Source organism: Neopsephotus bourkii, unplaced genomic scaffold, assembly GCF_033783945.1.
Source record: "Neopsephotus bourkii isolate Nb327-2 ecotype Australia unplaced genomic scaffold, CSIRO-AGI_Nbou_v1 NB_1630, whole genome shotgun sequence".
Taxonomy (NCBI): domain Eukaryota; kingdom Metazoa; phylum Chordata; class Aves; order Psittaciformes; family Psittacidae; genus Neopsephotus; species Neopsephotus bourkii.
Window position 1 is genome coordinate 285,677 of NW_026902105.1, and position 18,641 is coordinate 304,317.

The following is an 18,641-nucleotide window of genomic DNA, read 5'->3' on the forward strand; positions in this document are numbered from 1 at the left end:
AAAAAAAAAAAAAGGAAAAGAAAGAATCCGCTTTAATTTACTTTTCTGTTAGTGTGCTGCATCATTCACTCTGAAGTTAGACATTAATTACAAGGATTGCATCAGTAGCAATCAACATATTCACTCAATCCTTCTGAAATACATTCTGAAGAATCTTACTGTGAGCCTTTAAATCCTACAAATGTTTCAGAAGTAACAACTCCTTAAGCCAGTAATTAAGAAGGGAATAGTTTCATAAAACATGTTTATTTCACAACTTTATTCCTTTTTACATGTGCTACTAATTAAAGTGTTTTTAAGAATTTTTCAAAGTCCTGTATAGAAGCTTTGGCAATCTCTGTACAAAACACCTCATCAGGCAAGGATACTAGCTGGTCCAGAGAGATGTAGCTGGGTTGTGCTGGGTCATACTGGGCTCTTCCCAAGAATGTAAGAAACATATGTCTCTCTTTGATTCGTAATAGTCTTGAGTTGAAAACCTAAGAAACAAAGAAAGGAAAGAATCTTTTAGGTTGTCTAAATTTCAGACTCTGGTATTTCAGAATCTAAAATAAGACCATTGTTTTTAACAAACTGAAGATCTACGAAGCAAAATAATTTGCATCTTTTCTTCTCAGTAATGTCAAACATGAGGTAGGTTACATTCATATATAAATTATTTAAATTCTAAATAAATGCTTCCATACAATATGCTGACGTACACACATCACAAGGGAAATCAGCGAGTGATACAACTCTCAAGCCAGTTAGGTTTTTTGTTTATATAGGTTAGCTATATTATTTTTGTGTAATCACAACCAAGCAAATGGAGAGGAGACATTCAGAAACAGGGAGCAGGAATACACAAGTATTTTCCCTATACTATCAGAAGCATTTATTTATACAGACAGATTCAGACAAGCATTATCATAAGGAAGAAATGAGCAGGTGACCACAAAAGAGTGAACCTGCACAGTGGCAACGGAAAAGGAGTGTCTGTGTCACCTGTCGTAATGCTGCCAAAAGGCATAGCAGTGCCTACCTTTGAAGATACTTGTCACAAAAAGAATTCTAGACAGTCAAAAGGCAAAAGCAATGGTAAGGGAAACATGAAATAAATCAGTGGGACATCTAGAAGTAGGGAAGACAAGGATGCACAGTTAAGGAGTCTTAAAAGCAGAGATCTAACTGCATTTCTGAGAAGTACAACTGAAGAGAGATGCTGCTTTAGAGAAGGTTATGGTGAAAATATGAACACTAAAGCAATGAAATCAAGTGGAGTTTTTACTAAAAAGGAGACACTACTGAAGGAAGGATGCATGAGGATGCAAACTAATTTGAACTAGGACAGAAAGCAAAACTGTCCTCTGCCTTCATTGAATTCTAAGAGGGAGTCACAAAAAAAAAAGGAAAAATCCTTCATTATCATTGAGCTGGCTGACAGGAAGGATGGTTACAACTGCTGCTGAAACATCAGAGAGCATGTGACAAAAAATCCTGTATGCCTCTATTTTAGGCATTACTGCTACTCAGGATAGAAGCAGTAACAGATGGAAACAAGTATGTGAATTTGTGAATGCACAAATTAATGGCCAGACCATATACAGATTTGCATTAGCCATATCCTGAAACTCAGTTTTTGAGGATGGAAGGGAAGAACAGGGAAGAGAAAGGGTGACTGCATCAAGAACAAGCAATAGAAGATACTCTCCCCTTGCTCTTCCAAATAGTAGGAAAAAAATGAGGTGCACCACCACAAAGCCAACAATAAGACAACTGAGAAGGAAGCAAGACTTGGGGTCATTTACACGTCAAGGAGGGCAAAAGTGACACTCCGTTTTATAACAAGGATCCTTGTTAAGCAAAGATACATTAAATAGCAAGTACTGAAAATCCTGGGGAGTAGTCTGATTTCACCATCTAATTTCAGCTTTTTAGCCAGCTAGATTAGACAGATTCCCTATGAGTCTTGCTTTAGAAAGAAAATTACTGCAGTCCTGAAGATGTAATTTGTGCCTTTTTTTTCCTAGCAAGAAGCCAGTGTGACTGCATGTCAGCACTGGATGAAATGACTAATGCTTTCAACTTTCAATTTCTGAGGAAATAACAGAAAGAGGAGATAGATAAAACCGAAACAGTCATCAAGAAACAATTTTCACTCCTGTGATTTTTTTTAGCTACTGACACAGCACTAGGAAGGTCAGCAAGATTCTGGTTGCCTAACAGACAGGACTTCTCTTACCTTAAACTATATTTTCAGAACCTAGGATGTGTAGATTTTATTTTTCTTTAAGTAGACAAATCTAAAATAAATGTTATATATGCATGTTATGTGTGATCTATCTTCCCTTGTGACTCTTAGGTGGGATTTGAGGACAAGGAATCCTTAAGCAGGCAGTATGTACTGATCTTGAATGAATCCAGAAAAGATGAGCATGACTGAAGTTTTCTGCTGAAAACTTAAAAATTCACAAGACTGAGGGTGGTGGGGGTGGGGTCACTTGTGCCAGGGGAAGCAGAAGGGCGCATCCACACTGGAATTCTCAATGGTTGCCAAATTGCTAATAAAATTTACCCCAATTAGAGTAAAAGCCACGGACAAGTGGAATTCATGTGTGTCCTACATACAGTGAGGTTCCACCTTCAGCACTAATGAGTGAAGCAGCTGTGCAAAGAGTACCTACAGTTTATTCCCAGATAAACAGCTCACCTGAGGAAAGCGAGTAAGCATGTGGTGGGGAATGCCCATTATGTTGTGTAAGTAGTCAAATGTCTGTTTGAGTTTGTTTCTACTTGCAGTTAAAATCTTGGGGGTTTTAAACACAATCTCTTGAATTTCATTCCGTTGAAAACCAAGTTCAATCTGACAAACCTGAAAAAGAGCAAAATTTTATCTTCTAAAGTCAGCTACAGCAAATTTAGCTTAATTTAATGTGCCACTGAAATAAACTGATGCAAAATTCTTCTACCCTTTGTCCCACAGCAACAAGACGCAACCCACAATATCTGCCACTCGTTCTTCTCAAGTCAGTGCAAATTATTTATTGTTCTGATTAAAGTGTAATTTGTTTATGAAGTATCCCTGGAGTAAAGACTACTTCTGTGAATGTTATGTATTTTTCACCTTGTCTGAGAGATGAACAAAAATAGCTGTGTCTCAGTATGCACAGCCGTTACAAGCATAAGAATTTTCCCCTAAGCATTTTGTATCAGATTCAATACCAAGCTGTCAAGAGAGACTGACTTCTTAGTTGTAGAGCTGTTGAGCTTTGTAAAACACAGCAATCAAATAGCTAGTGACTATTTTTGTTAATCTGTTAGTTATTTCACTAATGCATCCAAATTAGATTTTTATATTAGGGAGCATAATTTCAGTCCTGTCATCTTCAGCTGAAGTCTGCTGAACCTGAAAGAGATGTGCAGAATGTACAGTGTATTCAATTTAATTTACAGTTGGTGAATGTCTAAAGTAAGATTTCTTTTTCAGAGACTTCCTTGACTTCAATTACGGTTTCCCAAAAGGAAAAAAAAAAACCCACATTTTTTCAGTAAAATAATAAGCACTCCTCCCAAAGTGCAGAATGGCAAGTAGTTCATTGAGTTGTTGAGAAAGGAATTCAGTATACAACAGTGTCTGGTAACTGAGCCATTTCTTCTATCCTCCAGTGACATTTACAAGCAGCTTGTTTTCAGTCACAAAGTGGGTGTGCTTGCCAGTCAACATAACCAGACTTTTAAATCCAACTTAGGTACTTCTTCAGTTGGCAAAAAGGTGGTGCTTTTTGTTTTTCCAGTTTGATGTGCCAAAACTGCCTGGCAAATACAAAGGGATGGGTTTAGGATCTGGGTTTTGAAGCTACCTTAGGACTTCCAGATCCTTACAGGAAATTGCTTCTAGAGGCAAATAACCAGGTCTTTCAACTCCTCATTCTTCCTTATCTGCTTTATAAATACTTGCGTATCACATGAAATATTACTCAGCTAAGACAGAATTCAAGGATGAAAAGATGCGTTTGCACTTTAGCGACATCTTCCACAGATCTGAGCTGTGCATTAACATACAAGAGTAAGACCTGATGTTAAATAGCTGGCCCCTCTGTAGAGGTAATTGTGGCAAGAATCTTAGATTTTTCTTTTCAAGTCTGTGAAATGGAACAGCTCTCTTGACATGAGCAGTGAACTCAAGTGTAAGTTGCTTTGACTGCATTCAGTTTGACCGCAAACCTTTAAATTCACTAATATTCTAGATCACATATGCTAATACTTTTACTGTGTGAGCCCCAGCAATATTCAACATACTCTGTATGATTCCCACAACAGGCAGTGGTAATGCAAACTTTCCAGTTTTACACACCAGTGAATCTAATTGTGCTTGATGAAACCTTCAGAGGCTGCGATAAGCCATCCTCCAGCTCATTTAGTCCATGGTTGGTATCTTCTGACAACCATGTCAGCTGCAGCAGTTGTTCTAAGTAACAGCAGACTTGGAACAAGGGATACCACCAGATCACTTACGAACTGCTTGTGTGTGGTTTCACTTTGAGTACTGCCTGCCCATCACCAACTTAGGACATATAGGTCTGGACACAGATTCTGAATCTGAGACATCCAACGTCAAGAAAGGCTGGAGCTGCTAAGTATCAGTAGATTTGAATAGTGGGGGTCTAAAAATTTTTCTTCCCTTTCTAGAATACGTTAAAGGATGCTACACTATACACTTTTTGGTAGACAAGATAGTTGCATAGAACTGAGGATCTTAAAAACATATTCATTATAATATACTGAATCCCTAGCCTGTGGAAACAATATTCATTAAAAAGAAAGCACTTTTAATTGGAACAGTCTGCTACTTTCCAGTCTCCTCCCTTACCACACACACACATTTCAGATTGCAAGATTTCCAGTGCTTAATAGTTTCAGAGCAGTGAGTCTGTCCAAAAATTATACATTTTAATCCATAGTTATGCCTTACAGGATAATAGGATTTCTGAAATTGTTACACTACATCGTGCTGCTTGGCCTAGATAGCTTTACAGCACAATAATCAAACCAATACATAGCTACATTTCAAAAGGGAAAGCAGTCCCTATGGTTTGGAGTTATTTACCCAACAGTTGTTAATAACAACCATCTGCTATCAGACAATAAGTGTCAAATGCACATTTTGGCAGACTAGCTACCTGCCAAGAGGAAAATAATCAATTGCACATTTCTTACTTCTAAATCTTCATGGACAATCCAAGTTAGCAAAAAACTATAATAATTAAGGGGAGAGAAGGGGAAAAAAAAAAGAGGAAGCAGGCCCTATTTTTCCCACTTATTGTAAAGAAATAGGTAACGATTTATGTCATCAGATAGCAATTTTGGTGGGAAGGGACTCTAACCTACATCGGAGTAGAGAACAGAATAACATTCTGCTCCATGTATGCTGTAAGCTTGCAAGCTATAAAGGAAAACATATTGTTTAACAAAACCCTCAGTTATTTTATATCCCCACTAAAATGATTTCATTTAATTTCTGTGCAGGATTCTACAGGAATGTTATCTTCTGACAACTCTTTAAATTATGTGGATACACAATACACTTCTAGTATCTATTAATAAGCTCACCTGAAGATTTTCTTTTACAGGCTCTAGTTTGCCAGTCAGAAGCCTTGGAAAACGGATTACCAAATCCTTTGTCTACAGTCAGGGAAAACGGAAGATATATTATTACTGAAAGCTTGCTTGTGAATCTGAACGAAAGATAGAGATCTCATACAAACCTCCCTCCTGCTCCCCCCAGCCAGAAGAGGATTCACTTTCACTCACATTTCGTTTTATTTCTACCCCAAAGATGAGTTTGCATTAAGCAGCAGTATATTAAGATGCAAAAATATGGTTTTTTTGGAAAACAAAAACTAACGTAACTGTTGTAAAACAGTCAGGAAGTAAACAACACACTACCTGATAGAGGCTATAAAAGGATTTTTTCAGCTGCAGTGGAATTTGTCTATCTCAGGATCTGGTTTAACCTCAGTATTATGGCAACACAAGGAATTACTTCACAAGCCCTAAAATGTGCAATTATTTGTAATCCACCCTGAGTACAAGGCAGTTACTGTACCCTTTTCCAGAGGTCTCTTACCTCAAGCATGTAAAGGCTAGCAAGAGGCACTGACAGCTATGTGACTGTTGAGCTAATAGAAGCACACCAGATTCCACTTGGAACTTGACATTCATTGCAATCCCCAGCTAGTGAAGGAAACAACTAACAGTGCCCACTTATTCCCAGAAATCCAGGTACTACCCCCTCTGAAGATCCCAAAGCATGGTGCTAAACACCTGCTAAGCATGCAACGTAGTAAGCATCACAAGTGAACCCAGGGACTATGCTTGGTGAGATGAGCATGTGATTTGGCATTTAGTTTAATGTGACATTCAGAGATTAGACTATTTTTTCCACCAGTGAGTTAATATATTACAGTATCTTAAAGAGATAAGAGAGCCAATTAATTTTCTAGAAGTTAAAAATGTTGCTTCCTGTTTCAGTAACAATTTGGTACTCTGACCTGCCTCAGATAATAAAACTGGACACACACATACTTGTTTGACAATAACTGTAGCAGATCATCTTCAGGAACCTTTGACTGTCAAATATCCATATTGCTTCTGCAGACAGTTAAAATCATGTTATCCTCCCATAACCATCTGAGTTATCAAAGTTTGTGGATAACCTCCAAACACTTGAAGTATTCATGTTCTAAGGCCTTACAGTTGTCACTAACAAAATACCTGAATACTTCAGTGTACAGTCTTTACCTTTTTTACACTGAAACCAAGTTCATTTTTGAAGAAACCCAGTCTGTTATCCAGTCTTTCCACTGAAAACAACAGCAAATACGGAGCTTTTGAGACCATCTGAGCAATTTCTGCCTTACCAAATTTTTTTGATTTTAGGTAAGCCACTCTAGAAAGAGAACAAAAACAAAATAAAATCCAGTGATGAAAATTTTATTGCCTCCATTTATTCAGTACTTGCTTAAATTCCTCAGTGATATCTTATAAATGGACAGATGTTCTAGCATTAACATGCAACCCTGCCAAAAATAATTAGGGAGAAATCTGCAGTTATCGTAAAAGCAAAATACCATCCCTTTCAATTAATTAGAAGTAAAATAAACCTCGGAGCACCAGAATGTCAATCCTGAAGACAGATTTTAATTCCTTCCAGCTGTACTTAAGCAGATAACTATGTTAACCTATGTTTAACTACCAGCCTGTCTTCTGGATTGGAAGCACATTAATGGATCCTCATAGGGTATGGACAAGAAGATATATACAACCTTTTACTATTTTAATGAATTCCATTTCTACTTTTGAAAGAACAGAGTACTGTACTCATACACATCCCTGTTTTGCCAATAGCACTAGAGCAGAAATATCATACAACAATGCTATCTGTAGAGACATTGTCCAAAAAGACATTTCTAAATCGGCTGAAGTTACTTTTGTTACAATAGGTTCCTACTTTCAGTCACTGGTCCAAGGATTTAGTTACAAAACATCTGGTTATCAGAAAGGAAAGGGAGCTGACTAAAGGTTTTATAATAAACTTCCAAACTTTGTTGAATTCACTGAAAGTGAAATCCTATTTCAAGTACTACTTGCAACAGATTATTACCTTAGCTCCCAGAAAAAAGAAGGGGGGTCAGAAGTACAGCACACACAATAAAGAGACTTACTGACCCACGTATCACCTTCTACAAAAAACAAAAGCCAATCAAACTATACTTTGAAAAAGTCTCCTTTGGTTATAGATGAGCATATATAGGAGTATTTACTGCCAGATGAACTTACAGCATACAAGGACCAATTTTATCTGGCAGTAATTAAAATACTAAATAGATTTCAGAATATTCTGCAGAAGCAGATATTTGGCAAAAAATGGGCTGCATGTTAAATCATGTCTTGTGGAGAGAAAGAAAATAAAAATACCTTCCAGTCACGACAACCTTCCTCTCTTTTCACAAACCCTCAAAAATGAAGTAATTGCAAGCCAAAAACCTCTAGATGTAAGATCTAAGAACAAGCTCTAGCAGACCAATTCCTAACTGAGCAGGCACCCCAACACAGAAGGTAGCAGCGTAGGCTCCAGACAGTGCTGATGAACTGGCTGCAGGAGCCACAGAGATAAAGTGAGTTTAAGAAGGGGGAGAAATGCAGAACACAACAATAAATAACTGGCCCTTCAAAAATTATCCCATTATGTTTTGAATGCTTCAGCTTGGCTGCACTATATTTCTTCCACTTGTTTTTTTTTTGAGGGCACAACTGCCAAGCATCTTAGAAATACAGCTAAGTGAACAAATTAAAAATAAAACCTCTTGGTTGTCCTGACTCCCTTCACTTGTTAACAAGTCATGAAGATTCACACCTGAAGCATTTCTTTGCATCCTGGAGAAGCAAGAAGCTTCAAAGAGGGATGGCAAGACTATAATAACCTAACTCTATAAACTAGTATAGTAAAAAAGCAGTTATGCAACCTGACCAAAGTTTGAGATAAATTTGTGAGTGTTGGCACCTCTTTCTACTACAGGGGTCAGCAGTTCTATGCAGCATGTTAACAGTTTCAAGTCATCATTAACAACAACATAAAACAAAGAATCTGGTGCAGCTGCAGTACAGACACTGATTTGCAACTGTCAGAACTGTTATGAATTATGAAATGTTTTGACTTTTACAGTGTTTATCTGAAGTCAAATGCCAAATCTATTGAAATTTGTGTTTTGTTTCCTGGTAACATGGAATCCATAGCAATAAAACATTCCAGAGTGATGTAACTAATACCATGTCCATCTGCACCAAAGTGTTTATGCAAAGGTGATACTCAGCTTTCAAAAGACAGCTGAGTCGCATTCAATCCACAGCCTGCCACGCACTCTCCACAGCACTTACTTTGTAGGAAAGCATTCACCAGTGACAGAGATAAACTTACTGAAAAAACAGGCTGCAGAAAACGAAGAAGAAATTGGAATTGTCCTGTTCAGCCTCTACTTCACTAACTAGGCAATGCCACAGGACAGTCATTGAAAAGCAGCTGATGTCTGACTTCACAGGAGAGTTAGAACATTTCTCATGCCAAAAGTACTCTCTTCAGAAGAGTATCAGCAACTCTGAAATTTAGACTCAAAGCTATTGCTGGGAAAATGACACAGACTCTTTTGGGATATTTTTCTGAAAGGAGGATGGAAAAACAGAGAAGAATGAAAGAAAAGTTGGATCTGTTAGACAGGAGTCTGCTAACGTGCTTGTATCTAAAAAAGCTGTATTTTCAGATTTCCATCTTGGACAGCTACTAAGTGCAAAGCCAAGCAGAAAGACATTCTTTTCTGGAAGTTTTAAATACCAAGAGGTTTTGAGTTCATTACAAAGTGTGTATTATTGCAAGCCAGTCTGGAGTAATTTTAAGAATAAAAGTCCATTTTATGGCCTGAGAAACAGTGTAGGTCCATACAAGTGTGAACACACAGAGATTAGTTCATTGTAGCCTTGTGCTCAGTGTGAGCTAAATGATGAAAAAAAAGTTACCAAAACATTCTGCTGTAGATGTAAACATAGAAGAGATCTGGTCTGCTGCTTTTATAACAGAACTTGGAAGGTATGGGTAGACATGTTATCTAGAATAGCATTCTCAAAGCATGGCTTGAAGAAGTTAATACCGTTCCACAACTTCAGATAAAGTGTCAGGGACTGTTCTGGAATCTAAGCTGACACAGGTAAAGCAAATGGCTCAGGATGGCAAGGTGCTTCCTCTGTGCCAGAGAAACAGGGATGAGCAGTAAAATTTGTTAATGGTCCATTTTCAGGTGGATCAGGGTGTTGACTTGACTTACAATATCATCTCATGTTAATGCTGACTGATGAGAAGGCACAGAACACAGAGCTGGGGATCAAGGGAGAAAAGAAAGAGCAGCAAGTTCAGGCAAGGTTAAGCCAACTGGGAAACGAGATCTTTAGGCCTTAGCTTAGCCAAAGCGCTTAGCACCTTGCTGCTGTTTGAAAGGCTTACCTGGTTTCCAAAGCTTCCAGATCTTCAGCAAGGATGTATGGATTTTTGGTCAGGAATGTTCCCATCTGATTGTCTTCTACACCGACATCCTTAAGAAACAGAAGTATTTTTTTTATATCCTTTTCAAAGTCCAAGGTCAGTAAGAGCTGACCTGCTTTTTCACGTTTCTCCACTTGTGATAAGTCAACTCCTACAACAAACAAAATCAGAAATTGTTTTAATTGTATACAGACCCTACTTCCTATAAATGTTTCATGAAGGCACACTGGAATTCATAGGACCACTCCTTTTATGCACTGATATAACATCTGAAATTGCTTAATACAGCAAGGTCACAACACCTTGTATACCATGGAAAGATTCCAGATAAAACATGCAGTCACTTTAGAAACTTTTGCTGAGTTTATTTTTTTGAAAGAAGGCATTTGCAGTGAATCCTGCATGTCAGGAATCAAGTACACTAGCTCATGCCACATATAGGTACCTACTCCTGTTGCACAGAAGCATATGTACAATGAATTCCTAACTCCTTTATACAAGGAAAGAGGTCAACTTTGCAGTGAAATGCCTTTGGATACCCACGTGTAGAAATTTGTTACTACATGGGCACAGATCTCCCCCTCAAATATCTATTTCTCCAACCTCTTTCTAGTTCTCCTTAAACTTTTGGGGAACAAGGAGGTGGCCAGCAACCTTGAGCTCATCTATCCTTTCACACTCTAAGAGGTTTTAATGAGAAGTAAGGTTATTTTCCTTCCTTCTTGCCTCCCCAGTTTACTGCGCCCCACTGGTAAGGTTCTGCACAGAAATTACTCTTCCTTCCTTCCATGGATGGAAAACTACAATTTCTTTTGCAGCAAATTAAAACATCCTTAATGAATCCAAAAGAAGGACCAAACAAATTACACAAAGTGCTCCCCACCTCTGGAAGCTGTGGAAGAGCAAGAAATAGCAGGATGCGTCTTCAAGTAATACGGCATTGCTAGGGAGTCATGCAGTCCCCTCTCTTTTCTTTCATTTACCCAGGAAACTGCTGCTTTTAGCCATTGGCCACTGCTCCTGTTTTCAAGTTTACAAGGCAACCAGTAAGATCAGAACACAAATTACAGAATCTCCAAAGCTCCAGACATAGGCAAACCACACAAACAAAATCACACATACCTAGGTGGACAAGTTTTGCCAAGGTTTCTGAGTGATCAACATAATCTCGGAGCGTGGAAGACTGAAGAGGAAGAAGTGGTTCTGCAATGATCTGCACAGCTTCTTCCTCAGAAATCTCCTCCAAAGCAGACGAAGGTGGGACATCATCCCAGTCTAAGAAACAAATATAGAAGACTCAAATGCATTTTGTGAAAGACAGTGCTGCTCCTACTGGATGCTATACCGATCTCTTAATCTATTTCAAAATGCAGGAACACTGTGCATGAGATGAACAGCCAACCTATTATTATTTATCAACATAAGAAAACATACTCTACTTCCTAAAACTCAAGACAGTTTTTGTCTCTGTGCCATGTCCTTGTCAGTGCCCATCAACTCTTGCTCATGTGGTCAAATCTAAGTGTGGCACCCAGCAAGCCTGCCTTCAGTCTGCAGCCTTGATCATTGCAGATGACAAATCACATCACCTTCTTGAAAAAGAATCCTTTCATGGCTTCATAAATGCCTTCTTGCCATTTCATATCCAGATCAAATGCTACTGCAAAGATTATTTCTCATAATCTGACAAGCCCATTACTTTTGTCCCTCTTCCAAATCTGATGCCTGAACCACAGTTGTTTTAACTTTCAAGGTATTTCACAGCCAACTCCAACCAAGCTATCATGTCTTATCCATTACAGAATAGTTGCTGACTTCACCACCTCTAATAGCTAAAGAAATAAAGCTCTGTTTCCTACTCATCAAGATTTTCCAAGTGAACATCATTATGCTTCACAGAGCTCTTAAAAAAAAAAATTAATTCTCTAAACTGATGTATTTTTCCATTGACAGGAGCTCACAGCAGTTGGATCAAGATTACTGTTTGCAGGCTGGCTGCTAGTGTCTACCTCAATTACCAAACCGATTACTGACCAACAGCCCTAATTATAAACTCCTCAGGATGAGGTGCCTTTGTACAATGACTTTGTAGAAACTAGGGTAACACTCTTCCATGTCAAGAAAACAAAGCCACACCAGAACTACCAAGCCGGATTTTAAAGTAAGATGATCCTAACGTTCCAGAAAGAGTTGCATAGACTAGCTCAATAGCTATTGAAGGTCTTGCCACTTATCTTTCTCAAAGCCTCAGGAATAAAAGCACAGTAAAATATTTTTAGCAAGGTTTCCACCTCAGACGGTAATGAAAACTTGCTAGGAGTCTATATGGATATCAAATATTTTCTTTGAACTTATTGAGGACTGAACTGAGATCTACTCTGGAAGTACAGATCCCCTTTTTTTGCCGCTTTAATTTCTTTAGACCTCCTGTAAGAAAACATACCTCAAGTTACCAACAAGAACATAAAAATTAGCAGTTATGTTTATTCCATTATATACACTGCCAACTGGGCAAAATGCTCCTCACACACACACACAACAGCAAGCCTGTTGGCAGATAAAAATCTGGCATGTAGATAAACTGCACCACAGGTGCAGACGCATATTAGCTGGCTGACATGTCAGTTCTGGTGCAGCACTGTTTCCAGAGCCAGCTGCACAAACACACAGATCTCAGTTGCAGCTCTAAGCCACCTCAAAAATAAGCTCTATAGGATCCAAGTTGGCAGGGCTCAAAGCAGAATCTGAACATACAAGACTACTTAGTAATCCAGAATAGCTTCCTCAGCATACTAGAATTATTTTCAGAGGATGGTATTTTTTGTCTTCTCACCTAGATATAAAAATAGAGAAAAGTGAGGCAATTTTGTCGGGGCAACACCACCAAGGCAACCTTGTATGTAACTCCTTTCCTCAGGAGACAGTTGGACGAGCGCCTCTCATCAGGGCAGTGCTTAAGAAGGCTTCACACTGCTGCCTCCTGTTGCTCATCCCTGATGATCCAAACGGTTGTGTTGTGCGAGCTGCTTCAGGGATGGCCTCCCCTACCCTTGCTCAAAAAACACACCAAAGCCAAACAAACCCCTTTCTTTTGTACCAGCACATCCATGAAAGAAAGGCAAATGCTCAGCTGCTGCGAGTTATGAAAAGCCCTTCAAGCAGCAAATCCAGACTGACATTCTTTACCTAAATATTTACACCTTTATCTTGGTTTAAAGGTATTCTTTGTATGCTAGAGTGACCACAGAATTCTGCATTACCTATGGGACTAACATCAAGTGAATGTCATGAACTTCAGATAAATATTTTAGATAAACAGGCAGAAAAAAAAAAAAAAGAACAAGAGCTCAGAGTGAAAGCATGACACAGAAATTCAGGAGAAATGCTATCCCTGAGGCTTCTTACCTTCATACAGTATTTCTGCATTCAGATCAGGTAATGGTTTTGCTTTTGCTTGTTCCTGTTCTACTGGTGAAGGCAAGTTACGTTCAAGAGAAGAAAAGGATCCATCCTTGGCACTATCAGGCGGAGAACAGCTTCCTACAGATACATGCCTGTACGCCTGCAATCTCCACAGAAGAGTATTATTTCTAGAGGGCCGCAGAGCCAGAGGCGCAAACGCACGACTTGCCTGAGCAGTAATGCTGCAGCTCCTCAGCCTCCGAGGAAGCTCAGCAGCACGGGCCGTTTTGAGCAGACAACACCAGCGGGAGACCTGCCGAACCCCCAAAGCCATCTTGCACCTCAGCACAGCATCCTCCTGGGAGAGAAACTGCAGAGTAACCCAGGCGCTGTCTCACCTCGCCCGCAGGACTGGGAGCGTATGCGTTAATTCCCTGCGCATTAAAACCAGAAATTACTCGCTACAAAGCCTTAAGTACCGCTTCCAGGCTTTGAGCGCGGGGCAAACAGAGAAGACGTTAACTGAGAAGAAGCGGCTCTAAACGCCACCCCCAACTGCTGTAGATGACAGCAGTTCCCTTGGGAACACACGGGAAACGCAGCCAGGACCTAAATGCCCGCAAAAGACAGAGCCCTCCGTGCAGAAGGTCTCACACCCCGCCACAAGGCGAGGGAAAGGCGGGTGGACGCCAGGCCGCGCTCGCCGCCCCTTGCAGGCCGGTAGCATTTGCTCACAGCCGGAATGAGACCGTGCCGCTCCGCACGCACTGAGCCCGGCGGAGTAAAGCGAGAAGGGGCGGACTAGTGAACACAGCGCCAGCCGCGCCAGACACTCGCAAGAACCCAGTACCACCTCACCTGCCCCTCATACCGCTCCCGCGCGGCCTAGCCCACGTGTGTCGCGTCCGGCCCCACCCTCAACTCGGGTGAAACCACTCGAGAGCAGGGCGGGGGGGTGTGGGGCCGCGCAGAAAAGGGTCCTTCCCACCGCTTGTTCAAAGGCCGGTGTGGCTCCGCCTCTCTCCCCCGCCTCTGTTCCTTTTCGCCTTCCCTCTTTCGCCGCGTGGGCGCAGAGCGCCGCCGAAGAGGCAGTGCGAGCTCCGCCCCTCAGCGCTGCGGGCGCGGCGCTTGTCGTTTCGGCGGCGTCGCTGCCTCAGCGGGAGGCGGTGCGGGCGGCCGGGCTGGTTTGGGTCGTGCCGCGCCGCGCCGCCACGGGAGAGCCAGCGCTGCTCTGAGGCGAGGGAAAAGGGGCGAGATGGCGTCGTGTGTGGGGAGCCGGACCCTGAGCAAGGACGACGTGAACTACCGGCTGCACTTCCGCATGATCAACGAGCAGCAGGTGGAGGACATCACGCTAGAGTTCTTCTACCGCCCGCACACCATCACCCTCCTCAGCTTCACTATCCTTAGTCTCATGGCCTTCGCCTTCACCAGGTGCGCGGCCCGCTGCTCCGTCGCTGCGGGGATTCCTCGTCCCGCCACTGGGTGCCGGAGGCGCCACGGCCGCGCGTTTCTGGCTCAAAGGGGGTTCCTGGGGGAGAGGGCTGGTACCCGGGGCGAGAGCGGGCGGTGGTTCCTGTTGTGGGAGAGGTAACGGAGAGCTGGTGTCGGGCCGTGACTCGCTGTGGGCTCTGCTGGGGTGTTGTGTCGGTGGGATGCTGGGGAGCACCCTGCTCGGGAGGGAGGCCCTCCTTTCAGAGAGCCGTTATCCTTCTCTGCTGCGTTTCCTGAGAACCTGTTGGTCATTTTCAGGGTCTCTGTCTTTACCAAAACGTGCGCTTTAAGCACTTGTCCAAAATCGCTTTTATTAGAGTATCAAGAAGCTCAGCAATTACATCATTCAAGTAGATAATTAACCAAATGTTGAGGGGATGGGAGCAGTTGTTCTGTGTCATTTATATACAGCATACTGTCTGTGGCCAGTCACACACTGACTTAAGCCCTGGTACTGGTACAGGTAGCCACATCCTTTCCCCACTGCAGAACAGCTCTGTGGACTTTGCTACTGAAGTCATTCATGGAAATAAAGCTACGAATGGGCAGAGTTATTTCCATGAGCGTTATCCGTGAATGCAGTCTGTATAACAGTGCAGCCTAAAGGGTGTCTTGCAGTATTTTGAAGTTGTGCATGCTTTTAATTGCCTCCTACCGAATGGGGCTGTGAAGATTATAACTTAATCCTCCGTTAGGCTAAATGGTACAGTCTATGGGCAAACAGTGATTCCTGAGAGGTTTCAGCTGAGTTATGTGTTATGTTTAGGGCTCATTTACTTTTATGGCATTGTATGTGCAGAATCAGATTTCAGTGGCCTTGTTGATTAAACTCTGCATTTGACATAAGAATATCTTTAGTCTCTAGGCCTGAGTTCAGTGTGTGATCTTCCATCGTATTCTAAGAATCTAAACAGATAGGTTTTTATCAGCTATGAAAATAATGGTCAAGCCTGGGCTGAGCCGAGAAAGGAGCATAAGGAAGTGTAAAATAAAGTAGCTGCAGATAGTCTGAGATGTGCTTTGTCTAGTTTCAACTTGTGCATGGCCCCATGGAAGATATTCTTGGTGAACACATCGCTTATTTGACTTAGATACTGTTACCTTAGCTAAGGTAGAATGTCCCAGGGGCTTTCCTCTTAAATTAGAAACATGTTTCTGTGTTTTGGTACAGTGTTTAATTCGAGACCTTTGCTATAAGCATTCCTCTTTGTCCGGTCTCCCTTCACCCGATCACTTTTCTCACTATAGGGCTAATTAAGGTCAGACTTGTGAATCAGTAAGAGGTACTCATCCAGACATCATTCTGAAGGATTAATGGAATTGATCATTCGCCTTTGGGGAAGAAGGGAACTTTGCCATTAATTCATTCAAGCAGAGGCTGAGCCAAGCAGCAGTTTCAGAACCATGGAGTCTTCTAGGCTCAAAGCATGGTGCTTCACTTCTGGGGTTTTTGTTTGCATTTTCCCAAGAGGTACTTTCCTTTCTGTTTGTCTTGCTAGCTTTCTTACTTCGACTTCTCCAGTTTCATTTTCTTCTTTATCTGTCCTTGATCTGCACCACTTCCTGTGTTTAAATAACTGTTGACTTCTCTCTAGCTCTTCTGTTTCTTCTCAGGTTGTGGAAGCTACTGTGATTTTTATTTTTTTTTAATCTCCTTCCCCTATACTCGTCTGCTGTTTCCAACTGTTGCAGGAGTTTCCTCAATCTCCTGAGAGATAGGAGAGTGCTGTCTCCATTGCCTTATTTGGGACACTTCCCAAACCCTATGTGCTCTTTGAGAAACTGCAGGAGAGGAGATAGTTCGCACATGCTTCCAGGTCTCGCCTTTCTATTCCCATCACCTTACTGCACTGAGTCTCCAGTGGCTTGTGTTTGTATTTCCACCTCCTGGGCATAAGGCATTATAGACTTCCCAGTAAAGTGTGACAAGTGATTCTTTGCTTCCCCTGTGCTGGCATAGCTCTCCTGATCAACTTATTACGCAGGGTATTTTTTATGTTGTTTCATACTGATGTTGTCAAGTAAAGTTTATTTTTTTCAGGAACTTCAGCATAGACAGAGAAAATTCTTCTCCCATAAAGTCTTTCTTATCTGTTCTATAATTATTTTATGTCCAAAATATGTGGTGCTTCAGAAGTTCGTAGAAAACGCTTTTCCCTTGGATGTACCAAGCAATAGTATAGGGTCTCCCTTGTGATCACTGGGAGCAGCTGGTGCTGATTTTGAGCTGATAGGTAAGGATGAAGCTGACTTCAGACAGCAATAATCTTCAGGTAGCAGTAATAATACAGAAAATGAAATGTGTGTTTTAACTTTTCCACTTTAAAGTGGGGAGTGGAGGATATTCTGTTTTTTGAAGCATGTCCTTCTAGTGCTTCTGACAATGGCTGCAGATGTCTTGGTTATTTCCTGCTGAGTGATCCAGATGCAGGCTCTTCTGCTTACAGGCTGTGCTTTAGAGCAGAGGCATGGGATGGCTCTAGCTTTCCCTGTATTCTTCCTCCCTAGAGAGAGGGATGTGTCCTTCTCTGAGCCCAGAGGCAACCAGCAGGAGGGCATGTGGGTGCTGGAGGGGATGTTTTGTGGAGCACAACAGGACTGAGAAAGGTGACAAATCAGGAGCTTCTGTGTGAAATTTCAGGGGTTTATAGAAGCAGAAGTAAATAGTCTTTCCAGGCAAATAGTATAATTCTTACCTTTATTAGTGCACAGAAGTGAGTCTCTCCTGATTTTTACCTGCTTCTGGGATGTCTATCCCTTTTGAAAGGTATCTGCAAGGTGTTTAACACTGCATACAACATCTTTGTTGATTTTAGGGGGAAGTGGTGCCAACATGACTAGGACAGCTTTCCTGAAGCTGAATAGTACCCAGAACCCTGATACGCAAAGGCGAAGCCCCTTCAGTGCAGTTGGTGTGACAACTAAGTGATGCGATCACAGTGTCTGTCACTTTTGTCACTTTCATGCTGAACTGTGCAGTAATGTGACTCTAGTAATCTATACTTTATTAAAAAAAAAAATTCCTCCTCTTGGTGGCACGTGTGACAGCATGTGCCTGTGTTATTTGTGCGTGTTAAAACAGGAATGTGGTTTTGCTATCCAAGCCACTGGAGCCCAAGGCTCTGGCTGGGAAGCACACTGGATGGCATGAGGCTGTTGAGATTGCCAAGGGAGCCAGAATTAAGCTCTGGAACTTGGGGTTCATATCTGGTGTAATTAGTGTCAGCCTGTGCTGCATGGCTGCTGGAAAATGAGTGGTAAATCTGGACTGAGCTGGTTTAAAGAAAAAATGCTGTGGGGAGTCCCTAAGGCCTGCAGAGAAACCATTCATGTTTAATGTACTTTTTCCTGCCATACAATTAAACTAACACAGTGCTTAAATGCCTCACAATGATGAAAGTCTGCTGTGGGGCTGTTAAGGTTCAATTCTGAGGAAAAGGGAAATAATTTGGCAAAGTGAGAAATATTTTGTAACTGTAGCAAATATCAAATGTGGAGCACACTTATACTGTCACACATTTTTTACTGAACCATCCAGAAATGTGGCAGATGATCTGCCAGGTGGAACTTTACCCCGCTGAAGTTTGCTGGGAGTTTTTTGGTATTATGGGTTGGGAATAAATAAAGGAGTGTATTTAAATAGATGAACTGATCCTAAGTACCTGAAAATTACCCA

At 41.4% G+C, this 18,641-nt stretch overlaps 2 protein-coding genes across 5 annotated transcripts in view; one reads left to right on the forward strand and one right to left on the reverse strand.

Moving 5' to 3' along the window:
• Window positions 1–227: 227 nt before the first annotated feature.
• Window positions 228–14,493, reverse strand: MTERF3 (mitochondrial transcription termination factor 3). 4 transcript variants are annotated; one of them, XM_061373189.1, is made up of 8 exons: window positions 14,330–14,493; window positions 13,475–13,659; window positions 11,192–11,344; window positions 10,031–10,220; window positions 6,781–6,928; window positions 5,590–5,661; window positions 2,690–2,851; window positions 228–479 (listed from the first exon to the last, which is right to left on the reverse strand). In XM_061373189.1, exons 1-8 carry the CDS (start codon window positions 14,338–14,340, stop codon window positions 285–287), a joined length of 1,116 nt encoding a protein of 371 aa, XP_061229173.1. In that variant the 5' UTR covers window positions 14,341–14,493; the 3' UTR covers window positions 228–284. The 4 variants fall into 4 exon arrangements, with proteins under 4 accessions (XP_061229173.1, XP_061229172.1, XP_061229170.1 ...); XM_061373188.1 differs by having other exon boundaries at window positions 13,475–13,826; window positions 14,330–14,492; XM_061373186.1 differs by lacking the exon at window positions 14,330–14,493 and having other exon boundaries at window positions 13,475–14,111.
• A 129-nt stretch (window positions 14,494–14,622) lies between these two features.
• The window catches only part of PTDSS1 (phosphatidylserine synthase 1), a 29,823-nt gene continuing 25,804 nt past the window's right edge, over window positions 14,623–18,641 (forward strand). Inside the window, exon 1 of the mRNA XM_061373191.1 lies at window positions 14,623–14,905. Within this exon, the coding sequence (XP_061229175.1) occupies window positions 14,727–14,905 (179 nt within the window). The 5' untranslated portion in view covers window positions 14,623–14,726. The remainder of the gene's footprint in view (window positions 14,906–18,641) is intronic.

Coding starts and splice junctions, on each gene's coding strand:
- MTERF3 (XM_061373188.1), bottom strand. CDS start 13,805: ATGGCTTTGGGGGTTCGGCAGGTCTCCCGCTGGTGTTGTCTGCTCAAA. Junction 5,662..6,780: donor TTGGTTTCAGTGTAAAAAAG/GTAAAGACTGTA, acceptor CCCTGACTGTAG/ACAAAGGATTTGGTAATCCG. Junction 2,852..5,589: donor CTGTAAAAGAAAATCTTCAG/GTGAGCTTATTA, acceptor GCTCTTTTTCAG/GTTTGTCAGATTGAACTTGG.